Here is a 19,008-nt window from a genome sequence, read left to right as displayed (position 1 = left end):
CTTAGACTTGGGGAGGATCATAAATCCTGCAGTGTTAAATGTTGCTTTCTGCAGTGGGATGCAAACAAGGAGTGCAGGAGGTAGACTGACCTCACATACTGTATTTAAGTCATCTAGCGAGCCACTTTTTGCCTCGATCATGGCTCAGTGTGCGGCTCATCCTGCTGTCCTCATCGTTCTGCTGGTGTTCGGTCTGGCCGCAGTCCTGCTCCTCACTGTGCCGAGCGAAGACGTTGCCAGGGCGCCCGGGTTCATGGTAAGCTTGGTCCCGTAGGTTATTTTTGGTTCAGTGATAGTGTAAAGTTGGTTAACATGTAAACAAAAGAGACAAACAACTGGGAGACTCCCAGCCTGGAGGAATCTTTGGCACGAGACACTTGGTTTTCATTTCAAATCACATATTTCTAGATATGACAATCTGTAGTTTATGCACTCAACAGACACACACATTGGTATTCACAGTATTAACTGTATGTACCCAATATTCACTCACATAGGAAAATACACAGTGGCTTTTAACGGGAGAAGGTGGTGGTTCTTGGGAGGGCAGAAATAGACCCATGCTGTACCATTATTTATAATCGTTTATTTATATTTTGAATCACATTTAATTGGAACAAACACCATATTTGATTCAAGTGAATACAGAGGAGGACAATACAAGACAATCTGGAAATCAATTTACATACTTCACAAAAGATAGTCGCACAAAACTTAAGATGTTGAAATGTCGTTATGCATGATGTCTCATGTGCGTGACTCACCTTTAGATTATGCCCTTATCATTAAGTGGTTACCTTGTTTTTGCACTTGTGTGAGAGATACCTGACCTATTTTAGCTTTAGGCGTGCCCAGACTGCTTCAAAGGTCAACTCCAGTTTCTGTTGCCTGTGAAAAATAAAGGCCACAAAAGATGTTTATTTCATACTGTGTGTGTGTGTGTGTGTGTGTGTGTCTGTGTCTGTGTACTATGTACTATGTATGTGGTGTGTCAGAAAAGGTCCAGGAATGATGTCACAAAAGATATCTTTCAAACCCAAACTACAAACTACAAGTTTTCCCCTTCAGCGTTAGCCAGACGATCAATCAGTATGTCTGCAAAGAGATCCAGCGGCATTTGCTTCATTCAGTGCACGAGAAGAGGAGAGAGTTGAGGCAGGACAACTTGTGGCTGCTTCACCATGACAATGAGCCAGCTCACAACGCCTGGAGCATCCAACAGTTCTTGGCCGGGAAACAACATCACCGTGCTGAAGCAAACCCCTACTGCAGACACGCTTTGGCTCCATGTGAATTTTTACTCTTTTCCAAGTTCAACCCGTTTTGAAGACATGGATGACATCAAAATGGCCATGATGATGGAGCTGCAGAGGATCCCAGAAGATTCCTTCCAGGAATACATGAAGGCATGACAGAAAAGGCTGGGAAAGTGAGCTACACTCCAGGGGGATTACTGCAAAAATAAAAACTTGTAGTTTGTATTTTGGCATTGAAATACTGTGGCGCCTTGAGATACGAGTTTAATTCATTCTGTGACGATGCTCGTATCACCAATCATCTTTCCCTGTCGAAATGTATATATATATATATATATATATATATTTAGTAGTGTATGTATGTGTTTGTGTGTTTGCATAGTATAGATATAATCAGAAACGTACAAAATCAGTAAGCCATATCCAGCGCACATGCTAATTAGGTATTACAACACTTAAAACCTTTAAGTACTCAAAGGATTCTTTAGGATTCATTTGAACCTTTGGATTTGTTTAAAACATGCAAAGAAGACAAGTAAGCATTCCCATCAGCATGTAAGGATGTGTGCTTTTAGTTTAGGTGTAAATTGCAGAAAATGTAACACTTGTGTAGGTTACATTTGGTTAACGGTCTCCATGCTCTTATTAAAAAAATATCATATTTGTTCCTTGATCTTTTTAGTACGGAATTGTTTTGGATGCTGGATCCTCACACACATCCTTATTTGTATACAAGTGGCCTGCAGACAAGCAAAATGGCACCGGTGTGGTCACCCAACACAGTGAATGTCATGCAAAGGGTAGGTTTTACTTGATTCTAATCACCCAGACATATTCTATACTGCTTGTCCACATAGGGTCACTGGTGAACTGGAACTTATCCCAGCTGACTTGGAGCAAGAGGTGTGGTACACTGGACTGTTCACTTGGCCATCACAGGGCAAAACTTGGTTTCTGTAGAATGAAAAAGATGTTTAAAATCAGTTCTATTCTATTTTTATCTTATCACACTTTTTTCTGCGCATAGCATTGACTTCTAAAATTGGGGCCAATTGTTTGCTAGTTTAACATTCACTAATTCTCATTTCATAAAATGGAATTATATAATTGCTGTACATTTAATTCATCATTAAGCAACCGTTAAGAGAGACTTCCACATTTGATTTTATATTGACCACTTCCAACAATAACCAGTACCTCAGCAATGATATAGTTTTCTTTTCAGGTACTATAAATTTGTGCATTTTTCCCCATTGTGGGGGTAATACTTATGATAACACGATCAAGTTACAACGTGAAGCCTATCATGAAGGGTTTTTCCTCTTTCAGGAGGTGGGATATCCAGCTATGCTGGCAAAGAGGGAGCGGCGGGGCAGAGCTTGGAGGAGTGTCTAGACCAGGCAGTGCACGACGTCCCTGCATACAGACACAAGGTCACACCTGTGTACCTGGGTGCCACAGCTGGCATGAGGCTTCTGCAGTAAGTCAATCTCTGGAATAATCTGTTTGGTTTAGATGCGGTATTGCATTGCTTTTTCTTGTGAAAAATATGTACTGTATCTAGAACATCTGATCTTCAAGCTGCAAAGAGTGAAATCTTACTCCAGATTACTCTTGTTGCCTGAGCTCATCTAAAATGGAAGTGGAAAAGTGTTCTGTGGTCCCACAAGTCCACATTTCAAATTGTTTTTGGAAATTGTGGACGTTGTGTCCTCCAGGCCAAAGAGGAAAAGAATCATCCGGACTGTTATGGACATAAAGTTCAAAAGCCAGCCTCTGTGATGGTATGGGGCTATGTTAGTGCCAATGGCATGGGAACTTACACATCTGTGAAGGCACCATTAATGCTGAAAGGTACACATAGGTTTTGGAGAAACATATGCTGCCATCCAAGCAACGTCTTTTTCATGGACGCCCCTGCTTATTTCAGCAAGACAATGCCAAACCAAATTCTGCACATGTTACAACAGCGTGGCTTCGTAGTAAAAGAGTGTGGGTACTAGACTGGCCTACCTGCAGTCCAAACATGTCTCCCATTGAAAATGTGTGGCGCATTATGAAGCGTAAAATACGACAACGGAGACCCCAGACTGTTGAACAGCTGAAGCTGTACATCAAGCAAGAATGGGAAAGAATTCCACCTACAAAGCTTCCACAATTAGTGTCATTTCCCAAACGTTTATTGAATGTTGTTAAAAGAAAAGGTGATGTAACACAGTGGTAAATATGACCCTCTCCCAGCTTTTTGGGAACCTGTTGCAGCCATAAAATTCTAAGTTAAAGATTATTTACTTAAAACAACGTTTATCAGTTTGAACATTAAAACTCTTGTTTTTGTTGGGTATTCAATTAAATATAGGTTGAACATGATTTGCAAATCATTGTATTCTGTTCTTATTTATGTTTAACACAACGTCCAAACTTCATTGGAATTGTGGTTGTAAATCAAATTCGACTGTTTGGTGGAAATGGTTAATGATGATGTTTTACCGTCGTAGCATTTCCAGTCCAGAGCATTCATCTCAAATTCTGCAAGAAGTTGGCCGCAAAATCCAGGCATACCCTTTCAGCTATCAGGGGGCCGCCATTCTCTCAGGTCAAGAGGAGGGAGCATTCGGTTGGGTCACGGTCAACTACCTCTTAGAGAATTTCATTAAGGTAAGGGTCAAAATTGGTAGGAATTTGACTGATTACAGTATACCTCTTTCACAGTGAGTTGATGTTAGTGCTGGTTAAGTACTTGGTTGTGCCAGGTTCAACACCTTCAAACACCAGTTTAATTTCACACGTGCAGAGATCCAAGCAAGCGTTATGTCATTCCATCACATATATAACAGCCATTATTTGCACTAGGGACCTGTGGTTACCCCTTCCAGCAGCTGACCTTTCCTCTGTACAAAAGTGGTGCTAGTCTGCCACCAGTTTTGTGGGACCTTTTATTTAAAAAAATGTTTGGGTTAAAAAAATTAATAATAATAATAATAATAAAACACCGATGCTAATTTGGGCTCGAATACCAAACTACAACTGCACAGGCTCGGTGTGACAGGTGTACTAGTAGCTTATAAGTGTATGTGTGGATTGGTTAGAAAAAAGTAAAAAAAACAACAACAATTGTCCACTGACAGCGTTATGCCTGTGTCAGTAGACAATGGTTAAAGGTTACCCTTGGTAAGTGTTTTAGACAGAAAAGTCCATCGCTCTTGAGACAACCAACACAAAAATGATTTCTCTCTTTTCGACTGTTAATTTCTTTCTAGTATGGCTTTGTAGGGCGGTGGCTCAGCTCCGGCAGGCCTACAGTGGGGGCCCTCGATTTCGGCGGCGCATCTACCCAGATAACATTTGTGACTCAGGAACAAGTGGAGGATGAGAAGGACATGATGAAGCTGCGTCTTTATGGACAGGAGTATTCTTTGTACACACACAGCTTCCTCTGCTACGGGCAGGATCAGGTCCTCAAGAGGCTTCTGGCCCACATTGTCAAGGTGCCTGACTTAATTTAAGGTCAACTGTGAGCAAAATATGGCATGATACTTTCAAAACAGCAGATACTGATTTTGAATTTTTTTTTAAAAAAGTCTTTGCATTACATAACTATTCATCCAAAATAATTAAATTTTAGATTTAGACGGGGTACTCTTAAATGAATTAAGTGTATTGGATGTTGCTTTTTCTATTTGTTGCTGTATAATGTTTTTGGAAGAAATCTCATCCATATCTTTTGATATCCCGCTTTCTCTCTCTCAGTCTCAAGGTTATTCAGTATCAGTCACTCACCCTTGCCATCCTATGGACTCTTCTGTAAAAATAAATCTGGACACCATCTTCAGTTCTCCATGTACAGCCAAGTACACACCGAGCACCTACAAAGCTCAGGACTCTTTGCTAATAAACGGCAGTGGCCATTATGAGCAATGTGTGGGCAATGTGTCAGAAATCTTCTCCTTTGACGGATGCCCCTTCTCTCACTGCTCCTTCGATAACATCTTTCAGCCCAACGTGACTGGCAGCTTCATGGTAAGAATCGGTAACATTGACCACAGGGCGACAATAAATACAAAATGTAATTGAAGCACATCTACTTCTTTTTTCTTTATACATTCAATTTACATGCAATTGTCGTACTTGTCTGATTTCTGCACCTGTCTGCTTAAACAGGCATTTTCAGCCTTCTTCTACATTCACTCCTTCCTGCAGCGCATCACTGCAGTCACAGTTAGCACGCCCATGCAAATGGAGGAGACTGCTAAAACAGTGTGCAAGATGAGTTTTGCTCAGGTAATTTGATGTAATGTTATGTTTCATTTATGTTTTATAAAGTCTTGTAATCTCACATTTCCAATCCTCCCCTTATCCACTCAAATGTATGCGTTTGCAGATATTTCCCTTAATATGAAAATAAAATAACACACTGAGAGGTGCTAGTAATATGTTAACCATTTTTCAGGTAGGTGTAAAATAAATCAAAGAACGAGTCATTTGATTCATAACTAAATAGGTGATTGGCCCTCCATAGGAGAAGGAATCATGATGATTTTAACTTTTGCCACTTTATTTTAAAAAGTACACATTTTAAAGGATTTCAGGTATTACTGTCTTGTATCGGAGCAAGAACCCAGTTAAGATATGGGTTCGAATCCCAGCTCAGGGGGAGTTTGTATACTCTCTGTGCTCTTGGATGGGATTTCTCTGGGCATGGTAGTGTGAATGATGTGCCCTGCAATTGACTGCCAATGAGTCCGGGATGGACCCCGCCCAAAGCCAACTGGGATAGGCTCCATCTCACCTGCAACCCTCAACAGAATAAGCAGTATAAAATGGATGGATGGGTATGGCAATTTTCATGAATTAGTAGAATAAAAATGAGAAGTTCAGTGTTACGCAACATCTGATTTTCATACAGTACTTGTGTGTTGCTGTTTTCTATTAAATTAGAATGTTTCTGTGGGTGGCATTATTTCCACTTGATTTATTAATTGTACACGAACTTGCTTCGTGGAGTCCTTGGAAGGGGTGCTGGAGAGCGCTCCTGCTGGGGTCTCCATTGTTCTGCTGAGGGACTTCAATGCTCACAGGGCAATGACAGTGAGACCTGGAAGGGCGTGATTGGGAGGAACGCCCCCCCCCCCCCCCCCAAGGGGGGGGGGGGCGGGAAGCAGTACACCATCAATACTGTGTATAGTGGGGATAGGATGCTGCTGACCTTGACTCAGGAGGTTGTGAGTCGGTGGGGAGAATACGTCGAAGACCTCCTCAGGACCTCCCCGTGTCCCTCGGGGGGTCTTGTGGGAGGTGCGTCAGACGTATGGGGTACCGGACCCCCTGATACAGGCTGTTTGGTCCCTGTACGACCGGAGTTTGGGCCGCATATCCGGCAGTAAGTCAGACTCGTTCCCGGTGAGGGTTGGACTCCGCCGAGGCTGCCCTTTGTCACCAATTCTCTTCATAACTTTTATGAACAGAATTTCGAGGCACAGCCGAGGCACAGAGGGGGTCTGGTTTGGTGGCCTCAGTATTGCATCTCTGCTTTTTGCAGATGATGTGGTTCTGTTGGCTTCATCAACCCGTGATATCCAACTCTCACTAGAGCAGTTCGCAGCCGAGTGTGAAGCGGCTGAGATGAGAACCTCCAAATATGAGACCACGGTCCTCAGTTTGAAAAGGGTGGCGTGCCCTCTCCAGGTCGGGGATGAGATTCTGCCCCAAGTGGAGGAGTTCAAGCATCTTGGGGTCTTGTTCACGGGTGAGGGAAGAATGGAACGGGAGATCGACAGGCGGATCGGTGCAGCGTCTGCAGTGATGCGGACTTTGTATCGGTATTGTATTTGGTGAAGAAGCAGCTAAACCGAAAGGCGAAGCTCTCGATTTACCGGTCGATCTATGTTCCTACCCTCACCTATGGTCACAAGCTCTGTACAGGATACAAGCGGCCGAGATGAGTTTCCTCTGCAGGGTGTCCGGGCTCTCCCTTAGCGATAGGGTGAGAAGCTCGGTCATACGGGAGCATGTCAGAGTAGAGCCGCTGCTCCTCCACATCGAGAGGAGCCAGAAGAAGTGGCTGGGCATCTGATTCGGATGCCTCCCGCACGCCTTCCTGGTGTGGTGTTCCGGCCACGTTCCGCCGGGAGGAGACCCTAGGGACGACCCAGGACACGCTGTAGAGACTACGTCTTTCGGTTGGCCTTGTAACGCCTCGGGATCCCCCTGGAAGAGCTGGATGAAGTGGCTGGGGAGAGGGCAGTCTGGGCGTCCCTGCTAAAGCTACTGCCCCCGCGACCTGACCTCGGATAAGCGGTAGAAAATGGATGGATGGATGGACTAACTTGCTATCACATTGTTTCTATTCACATTTAGATGCTGGCTCTTGTTCCAGATCAAGCATCTCGCCTGAGGGACTATTGTGCTTCCTCTGTGTTTGTCAAGGTTCTCCTACTCAAAGGATACAGCTTTGATGAAAAATCATTCTCACGCATTTCTTTCAAGAAGAAGGTGAAAGCTTTGGTACCTTTTAACAGTCAGGTGTATCCAAGATGATTCTATGTTAAAGAATATGAAGGGGCATGTTCCATTCACATTTTATTATTGATCCTGCAGGCTGGCGACACCTCAGTTGGGTGGGCTCTTGGCTACATGTTGAGTCTGAGTAATTTGCTGCCATCAGAAAAAGTTCGAACGTGGAAGGCATTAGCACCGGGAGTATGGGAAAGCCTCACAGTTCTTTTTGTGCTGCTGCTGGTCACCATCCTGGTCTTTATTGCACTTCGAGTCTGTGAGTGGAAAAAGAGAGGACTCAATGACAGAGTCATCTAGACCTGCAATAACACTGTGCCGTCAGAAAGCAATTACTGTCATCGAGTTTACACTGTTTGGGCTCTATATATCATCCGGGATTTAAATATGAATGTGAAATTTAAAAAATGCTTTGAACTCCTGATTTTGTAGGACCTCAAACATACTTCTTATGTTCTGTGCTGCAGAAGTTTTACTGTACTTTTACAAATACTGTATACATAATGTCCCTGGTGGACCACACGCAATGTGGAATATGTATAGCAACTGTTTTGTTCAATTTCTGGAGGACAGAACCAACACAATGATAAATGTGTTTCTAAAATATTACTGTAAGACCACTCTGATTCAGCAATATATTAGCCGTTGTTTTAGCTTGAATTAATTGTATGTTGTTGTTGCTGTTGTCTTTTTTGCACAAATTTGGGAATTATGGACATAGTTTCAATGACCATTTTAATGCTATGCATAACAACTTCCAAGTAAACTGCAATTATTCTGTTTTTTAAAAAATATTCTTCTGTTTTCTTTTTCAATACTCTGCTGCAGGCTTTATTTAATTTACATTATATAACCTAAAGACAACCATGTGTTTACATACTAGACATTTTATAGTTGATGATCCTATGACAATGTTTTTCATTCATTGGAATAAAATTAAAGCACACTTGTATAAATGATCAGTAATTACTGGGAGGGATTTGGACATATTAAGGGTTAATAGCAGTGGTGTCTGGTCAATAGAGGGCGCTAGAGCACCACCCTAACCGCTCAGCTGAGTCCCCTTGAATAAGACAAAATTTAAATAATAATAATAATAATGCATTACACGTATATAGCGCTTTTTATGATACTCAAAGAAGCTTTACAATTGCACACATTATTATTATACTCCACAGTCACACCCAAGTGGTGGTAAGATACTTGTGTAGCCACAGCTGCTGTGGGGCAGTTTGACGAAGCGTGGCTGCCATTCTGTGCCTACAGCCAATCCGACCGCCACCGAACATCCAAACACATTGCCCAGGGACACAACGACATAATGAAATAATGAATGAATGAATACTATAATAATGATTGAATGAATGTAGTGAAGTTAAGGGGTGGGGGACGAGCTGTTATGACCCTGTTCCTTTCTTAATAAAGGTTATAACTTCAGAATGTAAATCTTTTAATTTTAATATTTTCAGTGAATAACTGTCATCATTATTAAACTTTCGTTATGGCATCAAAATAAAATATCTCAAAATATTAAGTTGATAGAATTCAGCAAACTAATCAAATATAAATATTGTTTTGAAAACCGTAAACGGAAGTAGTTTGAAGATAACGGAAGTGAGTTATATACAAAACACCCTAGCTTGCAGCCATACTTGTAGTGGGAGCAAACTAGAGAGTGTTATATGCTTGTATGTTTACATTGTGCATTTACACGGGCCGAAACGGATTTTGCTGTTAAATTACAAACCATTTAGTTTGTTATCGAGTTGCGTGGAGATGTGCACCCAAACGAAAGCGGCTGTCCGCATGGTAAACATCCCGCAGGCAGACATCGATCCTTCCGGCGTGTTTAAGTACGTCCTCATCAGGGTGCACAGCAGAGAGGAAGAAGACGACACGGAAGTAGATATCGTCCGTGGATACGGCTGGGGAGAATACCACGGTGAGCACAGCTAATGTGTTGCGAAATGTGACAACAGAAACAAGTAAGCAGCAATGTGAAGTCTTGAGTGGCGATGTTGTCTCCCGTTAGAGTCGCTGCGACCATGGGTTTTGGGACATCGCGTTTATTTGAGTCAATGACTACATGCAAACGAAACATTCACTACGTTTAACGACATAATTACAGATGAGTAGACAACCTGGCCTCCGATCTCAATGCAACACGAGAAAACACGTCGCAGCCACTGCGTACCACGAGATGGCTCCCTTGTGTATGAATCCCTTGTTTGTGCATGTCAATTTAGTAGAATAAGGGTTTCAATGTTCTGTATTCCAAACGTGTCTGATCACTAACTGTTGCTACACAATTCAGGGATTAGTCGACAAATTGGATTAAAAAAGATTAATGCAGTACAAAAGAACGTACAAGGTGTGTTTACATTGCCAGTAACGCACACAGCAAAACAATTTTATATTTTTGTTTGGCAGTGTGTCCACTGCATGTGCCACATGCATAGATCTACACTCTAAGTGTAATTTGGAAACTTGGTGATCAAGTAGTGGGGGGAAAAACATTTTACGCTTTTACAGTCTGAATTGCACTTTTTAACAGACCTAGTCATTTTGCACTGACTTAGACAACATCATTTAACAAGTTATGTATGTTTTTAACCTTGAGTCCACCGATCACTAATAATTATTTACCGTGTACGAGAGGTCTTACTAAGCCAAGCCAATCAGGCTGGAAAGAGTGTTGAGCTCTCGCGTGAGGGAAGTGGCTCGGACTTCCCAGATGCTTCAACAGCATTGCAAAAATCAAAACAGAAGTGAGTACAAGAACATGCAGCTTCTCAACTTCTCTTTCCATCTTTCCAAGTTCTTTTTACCAATTTTACAATTTGAACACAAAACACACATTTCTCAAAAACCTAATGATTTTACAAATGACATGAAATGAAAGCACCTTTCTAGAACGGAATATTAATGCCTTCTATTGATATGTACTGTACATCCTGTATTGTAACCAAAAGTGCACCCAGTTCCCCGCTGTATCGTGTTAACTTTTATCATGCACATGTAAATCACATGACATGGTTCCTCTTTGCATTGCATGTCAGCGGATATCTACGACAAGGTTTCTGAAGAGCTCGAGAAGGATGGACTACTGGACTGCGAGTGTATCGGAGGAGGTAGGATCAGACATGATGCCCAGGCTAAGAAGATCCATGTTTACGGCTACTCTATGGTGAGTTTCCAGTTTGACACGCACACATGCACGAAACACACACACACACGCACTCACACACCCTTCAAATTCTGACAAACAGTGTGGTTATCAAGTGACAATTTCTGGTTTTCCTTACAGGGGTTCGGAAGAGCAAACCACGCAATAACCACTGAGAAACTGAAGGTCCAGTATCCAGACTATGAGGTGACCTGGGATAACGAAGGATACTGAAATGAACTGCAACCAAAATATGATAGACATCCCTTCGCTTCATTGGAGTTTAACACCATCATCAGAGACCGTTTTCATCAGCAGCTTTTTCGGTACCACAATTATATCCACATACTACTATTAAGTCTTACTTCTGTCACCAATTAATAAAATTAAGTCACTTCTCGCAGTTGGAGTGGTGGACGAGTTACTGTCAAATTATCCTCACAGTTCAGAGTTTGTAGGTTCAGATCTGGGGTCCGGCCTGTGTGAAGTTTGCGTGGGTTTTTTCCACATACTCCGGTTTCCATTGCTATTGGTAATTTTTTTGGTTAATTGAAGACTCAACAGGTGTAAATGTGAAGGCAAACGGTTATTTGTTTGTGTTTCTCTGTATGTGTCCTGTGATTGGCCAGCGATTAGTCTGAGGTGTACCACGGCCTCTTGCCTGAAGTCAGCTGGGATAGGCTCAAACACACCCACGACACCAATGAGGATCAGAAAATGGATGGATGGATGGAAGTCTCGTCTTACCTTTTTGTGCCACATGATGGCAGTAGTGACATTTAAAGATAAGATTAGGCAATGGATTATTTAATAAAAATACTGCTTCAGTATGGACATGGAAAGTCAATATATTGAACATAGTTTTATATACATACCAATTTGATTGTCATTCAAATTGAGCTTTATTGTCCTGGACAAGGCAGCATTTTTGATGCAGCTCTTGTATTGGATCTCATTGTATGGTGCTCATGTACTGTAACTAATGTGGACACTTGATTGCATATCAAATAAATTGACACACCATGCAAAATCAGTGTTTTTTTTAATGATTTAATAATTAGTTAGATGGAAGAACTACTGCTAGAACTACTGCTTTTACAATTTGACCATTATACACTAACACCATGGATTTAAAAAAAGGAGGAATGGAGGAATGCCCAGCAAACACCTGTTTGGAACATCCCACAGGCTAATTGGGAACAGTTGGGTACCATGATTGGGTATAAAAGGAGCTGATGCAAAAATTGTATATATTATTGCATAAAAATAACTGCATTAAGATGATAGCACCCTTGTTCACTGGGAACAAGAGCAGTTTGGAAAAGTACTACACTGCACATTCCACTAGGCAATAAACCCCCTCACCTCCATTCAGAGACCACATCCTGAAAAGGTCATAAAATGTGATACCACCTACTCAAGCTTAATAAAAAGGGCAGAGGGGAGGCAAATTATAGAAGAGTCCAGCTCGCTGAGAGAGCGACTGCTTCTTCTCTTGCCGCAAGAGAAAGGTCCTGGCTCAGGTTGTGTTTTGTCTCTTTCCGGTGCATGCTAAATTGAGAATATCTGTAGATTTACAGATTAACTCTGACATAAAACTTGGTCCTTCGAGTCGGATGCCAATATATCTGCGATCGTGGGGGTGTTGCTGACGGCTACTGAAGACTGCGCACAGCCAGACGAAATCTACAAAAGAAGTCCACTTCCCGTGGCCGGTTGCGTCAGCATTCTCACCAGGGTCGTGGATTGACGGGATCCAGAACTAACAGCGCCCATTGAGACAGGGAGAAAATGCAAGCCGTGAGTGCAGTTGTATTGTTTAGGCGCCTAGAACAAACGAGGCTTCAAGTCCCTGCCTAGAAGAGTGGAGCTTTTGTCTCACACTCAATACAGAAACAGGGTTAAAGTCCCGTGTTAGGTACATACGATATTGTGTGTGAGTTTGAGTGAGTGTGTGAGTGCCTGCAACGAGTCACCAAACGCTGAAGCAGCGGGACAGCTGGAAACCGAACGGTGTTAACTTAAAACTGTCTGATCAGTTAAAGTAAGTGAATGGTGACAAGTCGTTGATATTTTGGCAGTCAAAAGGTGAATCGAAAACAAGTGAAACCTGTGATAAGGTTAAGCTTGCTCCGTTGAGAGAGTTTCACTCCGTTTGCTGCAAGTGTTGTAATAGTTACCAGAAAATGGGAAATTGTTGCTGTAAGAATCAGAGTGACGATGAGATCACAGGAGAGGAAAAGTATATGAAACAAAAGTATGAAAGCTCAACTGAGTATGTGGTCAGGTGGAAAAAGAAATATAATTTTAATGGAAGATTGACAATAACAGGGACCATTGAATTGGTAAAAAAGTTGAAAGAAGAGAAACTAAGAACAGAAAGTACAAAAAAACACAGGTTAAGTTAGATAGAGAAATAGCAGCAGCTATTAGTTGGGAAGCAGAAGCACAAAAACGGGGGAAAAAAAGGTCAGTTAGACGAATGAAATGAAGACAGTGAGAAGCAGCAGCGACACAGACAACAGGGAGAGGCACCTGAGGCCTCTGCTCCTCTCTTATCTAGCCCTGCAAGGGAGGAGAATCCTCCATCATCATCATTTTTTTTTTGTCAATGTCTTTCTGTCTCCAAAGTGTTCTGTCAATTGACTGTCTTTTGTCGTACTAGAGCGGCTCCAACTACCGGAGACAAATTCCTTGTGTGTTTTTGGACATACTTGGCAAATAAAGATGATTCTGATTCTTATTCTGATCATATACTGGCTCCCCACCGCCTTCTGTAAACACGGTGATAAGCCTGTATCTACCTCTTCCAGCCACACTAGCGCAAACAAGAAGCAAAATTGGTGGTCTGGGAAATTGGAGCAGAATGATGGGTGGGGTATAAAGTCCAGACTCCTCTCCCAAATTGCAAAATTTAACTGAAGGGGACCTGGATCCCATGATCGAAGTGACAAATCCTGCATATGAAGGTGAAGGAGGCAGAGAAGGCAGAACAATTCTTGTTTACAGTCCTTGATCAAAAGAAGAGTGTGTGAAAGCGGTGGAAAGCTTAACAACTTACAAACGAGATGGAGAAGAGTGGTGCCGTGATATGCAACAGTTGGTGAGCACATATCACTTAAATGAATTAGAAATACAGCAAACATTGCAGACCGCCCTCACAACTGAAAGGAGCAGAGTACGAGGCAATTTTAATCCAATGGGAGGTAACCCTCCTGCACCGTTTCCTGCTGACAGTCAACAACTTGCAGACCAACTACAAGGTGTGCTTGAGAGAATTTGAGAGACAAATATTCAGGCACAGAGCAGACTATGGTAAAATAAGTGCGACCGTGCAAAATGAAGATTAACCAGTCGATGAGTTTAGGGCACGGTTTGAGGAAGTGTTTAGAACAAATAGTGGTATAATAGAAGATGGACAGGTAGGCGGAGCATATCAACAGCAGTTAAAAAATGCATTGCTAAATGAAATGAGACCAGAAGTGAAAGAGTTGATTAAGAAACATGATGTCAAGGCTTGGATGAGTTCATGAATCATGCTAGACATGCTGAAAGCGTAGTACGGAATAAAAAGAAAAATAATGTAGTGAAGAAGACAGAGACATTCTGGTGTACTGAAGGAGAAGAGGAAGTAAATTATGTTGGAAATAGAAGAGGTAGAGGACGCGGCAGAGACCGTAGTCGTGAGAAAGGAAGATGAGGTTGTCCTAATAGGAAGAGAGTTGGAATCAGTCAAAACTGAATGCAGAAGGTTGCTGGAATTGTGGCAAAGAAGGACATTGGGCAAGAGATTGTCTTGACTAGATTAGTCTGAACACAGACAAATTGTAAAAGATGACAGTGTTAGCGATATACAAATAGAAAATGATATAAACGAATTAGAAAAAGTAGCTGAGTTACAAAGTTACATGTTTTTGTGTGATTCAGGAGCAAGTAGAATAGTGATAAGAAAGGGAAAAAATGCAGAAATGTCTAAAGAGAAAACCATTGTTAGAGTTGCTAGTGGAGCAATAAATATAGACACCCTGACAAAACCACTAGTTATCTATGATCCAGAAATAGGAAACCATGTCAGAGCACCCCTAGTAGTGGCCCCACACTTCCCAGTAAATTTATTGGGCAGAGATTTAATGACAGTATTGAAAAGGTTAGCGAAGAAGAAGTGGGACACCGAGAGGACCGAGGAGAGGCGAAAGGAATACATTGAGCTGCGACATAGTGCAAAGGTAGAGGTGGTCAATGAGAGGGGTTGTGGGGGAAGAGTGAAGCTACAGGGAGAAGAGATAGCAAGGGTGGAGGACTTTAAATACTTAGGGTCAACCGTCCAGAGCAATGGTGAGTGTGGTCAGGAAGTGAAGAAACGGGTCCAAGCAGGTTGGAACGGGCGGAGGAAGGTGTCAGGTGTGTTATGTGACAGAAGAGTCTCTGCTAGGATGAAGGGCAACGTTTATAAGACAGTGGTGAGGCCAGCCATGATGTACGGATTAGAGACAGTGGCACTGAAGAGACAACAGGAAGCAGAGTTGGAGGTGGCGGAAATGAAGATGTTGAGGTTCGCTCTTAGAGTGACCAGGTTGGAGGAAATTAGAAATGAGCTCATCAGAGGGACAGCTAAGGTTCGATGTTTTGGAGACAAAGTTAGAGAGAGCGGACTTCGATGGTTTGGACACATCCAGAGGAGAGAGAGTCAGTATATCGGTAGAAGGATGATGAGGATGGAGCTGCCAGGCAAGAGAGCTAGAGGAAGGCCAAAGAGAAGGTTGATGGATGTCGTGAGGGAAGACATGAGGGCAGTTGGTGTTCGAGGAGGATGCAGGAGATATATCGGCTTACATGGAAAAGGGTGACGCGCTGAGGCGACCCCTAAAGGGACAAGCCGAAAGGAAAAGAAGATTGAACATTGCAGTTGTTCCATTCAAAGATGGAATGATGGCAAAAAGACTGGGCTAAGAAAACAATATATAGGGTGTGAGGCCATGGGACTGCACATTTTTATTGGACTTTGGATTTGGTGAATATGCCCCCTGTGTGGGTAGCGGAAGAATTGCTGAGGTGAGCTGAAAGTAATGTTAATAAGCCTGAAGATCAAATGGAAAATTAGTTTTTTGCCTATCATATTGAGATACAAGGAGACCCCTGGGGCCTCAGTGTACAAAGACTTGCGTGGATTTCCTCCTAAAACATGGCGTACGCTCAAATCCAGAAAATATACGCACAAAAATATTCAGATGTATGAAACTCTGCGTACTCATGAATCAAAGCACATTTCCTTCGCACATTCCAATCAACGTGGAAATGAGCGCACATGTTGGAGTAGCCGACTCCTCCCTGTCCACGCCTACATTTGAATATGCAAATCATATTTAAATGAACCCTGCACCTGAGATGCCGATCTCTCCATGATCAGAAAAAAAGGAAAATGAGCAAGGCAATGAAGAAAAAAAATTTTTCTGACTGTGAAGTTGCCCAATGAAGTGGAGGCACGCAAGAAAATCCTCTTTGGCACGCTGTCCTCCACCGTTAACAACACGCGAAAGAGGAGCGAATGGGACAGCGCGTGTGCGGCTGTCAATGCTGTGGAGACAGAATAGCGCGGACACGCTGAACTAAAAAAGAAGTGGTCAGACATTAAGGTGGATGTGAAGCGGAGGACAGCTGCCCACCGCCAAAGTGTGGCCAAAAAAAGGTGGAAGAACCGGCGCGGAGGGCCTCACCCCGTTCGAGGAGAGAATCGCTGCGATCATGGGTGACGCTGCTATCTCAGGGGTGATGGGAGGGCAGGTGGCTCACTATGATCACCCCAGAAGGTTAATACCATGTATTTTTTAGAACTCATAACAAATGTGTTCATACAGTAACCTACACTCAGCCCTGTGATTTAAAGGTTCATGCGTCACGAAGCGATTGTGAAAACAATAGGCGGCGTAAATGATCGCCTCGATCAATTAATAGGTGTCCTCACAAATATCAGTGGTTCATTAAATACACTGGTTAACAAATTAATTCTCAGTCCTTGCCTCAATTGAATTTGTTGAAATCAAATGAATTGTTCATCAGTGCTAATTATTCATGTGTCTCTGGTGTGCAGACTTAAGAGAACAGTTTCCCAGCATCACCTCTAAGTGTCGCCAACGCACCAAAAGCTGCAGAAACGTGCGTTCACCAGCCATGCAGTTGGCGTGAGGCACCGCACATTTCTCAGGTCATGTCACTCTTGATACATCTGACCTTTGCCGTGACAAAGAACGGACGCCACATTTTTGTACGTACGCACCTTTTGTACATGACGCCCCTGGTCCTGACGGCACATATGAACATGAAGTAATGAAATTAGGGCCACAAACAGTGCAATTGCTATATTTGTCCTAGAATTAGACTTGTGCAGTAGTAGCAGTCGCTTTAAGTGACGAGGCAGAAAGACTGTTTTGTAATCATACAATTTCACACGTGTCTCTAATGAAAAGTAAACATGAGACATGGGCAAATTTAGGCCTTATGGCAGCTACAGTACAAAGAGCTACATATTGAGAGCCAAGGTCTGGGAAAAGAACAGACTTTAGCAAAACATTGCAGATGTACTTAGATGTACTTATGATGGCATATAAGAATGATGCCAGCGCAGCACATTGCAGACATACAAATAGAAGAGGTATGACAGCAATTTTTTTTTTTTTTATCACAGAGCAGCTGAACCAGCTTCCTGATGAATTATTAAAACAAATTAAAAAAAAACAGCTCTGATGTTGACCTACTGATATCATGTGAGCCAGTGGAAATAGTCGAACAGTTTAAGGACAATGTTCCTCTATGTACAATTGCAAGGAATTTAGGGATTTCATCATCTACATAATATCATCAAAAGGTTCAAAGAATCTAGAGAAATCACTGCATGTAAGCGGGAAGGCCGAAAACCAACATTGAATGCCTGTGACCTTTGATCCCTCAGGCGGCACTGCATCAAAAATGTGTAAAGGATATCACCACATGGGCTCAGGAACACGTCAGAAAACCATCCATCCATCCATCCATTTTCTGAGCCGCTTCTCCTCACTAGGGTCACGGGCGTGCTGGAGCCTATCCCAGCTATCATCGGGCAGGAGGTGGGGTACACCATGAACTGGTTGCCAGCCAATCGCAGGGCACATACAAACAGACAACCATTCACACTCACAGTCACAGTCACACCTACGGGCAATTTAGAGTCTCCAATTTATGCATGTTTTTGGGATGTGGGAGGAAACCGGAGTGCCCGGAGAAAACCCACGCAGACACGGTGAGAACATGCAAACTCCACACAGTCGGGGCCGGGGATTGAACCCGGGTCCTCAGAACTGTGAGGCTGACGCTCTAACCAGTCGGCCACCATGCCGCCGTCAGAAAACCAATGTTAGTAAATACAGTTCGGCTCTACATCTGTAAGTGCAACTTGAAACTCTACTATGCAAAGCAAAAGCCATTTATCAACAACACCCAGAAACACTGCCGGCTTTTCTGGGCCTTAGCTCATCTAAGATGGACTGATGAAAAGTGGAAAAGTGTTTTGTGGCCCAACAAGTCCACATTTCAATTTTTTTTTGGAAATTGTGGACGTCGTGTCCTCCGGGCCAAAGAGGAAAAGAATCATCTGGGCTGTTATGCACGGTGTTGGTTCAAAAGCCAGCATCTGTGATGGTATGGGGCTATGTTAGTGCAAATGGCATGGGTAACTTACACATCTGTGAAGGCACCATTAATGCTGAAAGGTACATACAGGTTTTGGAGAAAGATATGCTGCCATCCAAGCAAAGTCATTTTCATGGACGCTCCTGCTTATTATTTTATTTAAACCACATTTTGCACGTGTTACAACAGCGTTGCGTCGTAGTAAAAGAGTGCAGGTACTAGACTGACCCGCCTGCAGTCCAGACCTGTCTCCCATTGAAAATGTGTGGCGCATTATGAAGCGCAAAATACGACAACGGAGACCCCGGACTGTTGAACAGCTGAAGCTGTACATCGAGCAAGAATGGGAAAGAACTCCACCTACAAAGCTTCAACAATTAGTGTCCTCAGTTCCCAAACGAGTCACTGATG

The 19,008-nt window shown here is 42.7% G+C and overlaps 2 protein-coding genes across 3 annotated transcripts; both read left to right on the top strand.

Annotated features, from left to right (window-relative positions):
• Positions 1-139: 139 nt before the first annotated feature.
• LOC133413920 (ectonucleoside triphosphate diphosphohydrolase 2-like) lies at positions 140-8,145 on the top strand. The gene is made up of 9 exons (XM_061698851.1): positions 140-256; positions 1,939-2,056; positions 2,586-2,736; positions 3,755-3,914; positions 4,517-4,744; positions 5,007-5,276; positions 5,418-5,537; positions 7,614-7,748; positions 7,854-8,145. The coding sequence occupies exons 1-9, from the start codon at positions 140-142 to the stop codon at positions 8,067-8,069; spliced, it is 1,515 nt and encodes a 504-aa protein (XP_061554835.1). The 3' UTR covers positions 8,070-8,145.
• A 1,267-nt stretch (positions 8,146-9,412) lies between these two features.
• On the top strand, positions 9,413-11,952 carry phpt1 (phosphohistidine phosphatase 1). 2 transcript variants are annotated; one of them, XR_009769921.1, is made up of 4 exons: positions 9,413-9,711; positions 10,829-10,956; positions 11,077-11,261; positions 11,565-11,952. XR_009769921.1 is itself a non-coding variant. In XM_061698616.1 (3 exons), exons 1-3 carry the CDS (start codon positions 9,546-9,548, stop codon positions 11,167-11,169), a joined length of 387 nt encoding a protein of 128 aa, XP_061554600.1. In that variant the 5' UTR covers positions 9,413-9,545; the 3' UTR covers positions 11,170-11,338. The 2 variants fall into 2 exon arrangements, 1 of the variants encoding a protein (XP_061554600.1); XM_061698616.1 differs by lacking the exon at positions 11,565-11,952 and having other exon boundaries at positions 11,077-11,338.
• The last annotated feature ends 7,056 nt before the right edge of the window (positions 11,953-19,008 follow it).

Source organism: Phycodurus eques, chromosome 15 (genome assembly GCF_024500275.1).
Source record: "Phycodurus eques isolate BA_2022a chromosome 15, UOR_Pequ_1.1, whole genome shotgun sequence".
Lineage (NCBI taxonomy): Eukaryota > Metazoa > Chordata > Actinopteri > Syngnathiformes > Syngnathidae > Phycodurus > Phycodurus eques.
Note: the sequence above shows the minus strand (reverse complement) of the source record. Positions and strands in the feature narration are given on the sequence as shown.

Bases quoted from the DNA above. Each gene is read 5' to 3' on its own strand.
- phpt1 (XM_061698616.1), top strand. From the start codon at position 9,546: ATGTGCACCCAAACGAAAGCGGCTGTCCGCATGGTAAACATCCCGCAG. The intron at 9,712-10,828 runs GTGAGCACAGCT...ATTGCATGTCAG, and splicing joins CGGCTGGGGAGAATACCACG to CGGATATCTACGACAAGGTT. The intron at 10,957-11,076 runs GTGAGTTTCCAG...TTTTCCTTACAG, and splicing joins ATGTTTACGGCTACTCTATG to GGGTTCGGAAGAGCAAACCA.
- LOC133413920 (XM_061698851.1), top strand. From the start codon at position 140: ATGGCTCAGTGTGCGGCTCATCCTGCTGTCCTCATCGTTCTGCTGGTG. The intron at 257-1,938 runs GTAAGCTTGGTC...TGATCTTTTTAG, and splicing joins CCAGGGCGCCCGGGTTCATG to TACGGAATTGTTTTGGATGC. The intron at 7,749-7,853 runs GTGAAAGCTTTG...TTGATCCTGCAG, and splicing joins GCATTTCTTTCAAGAAGAAG to GCTGGCGACACCTCAGTTGG.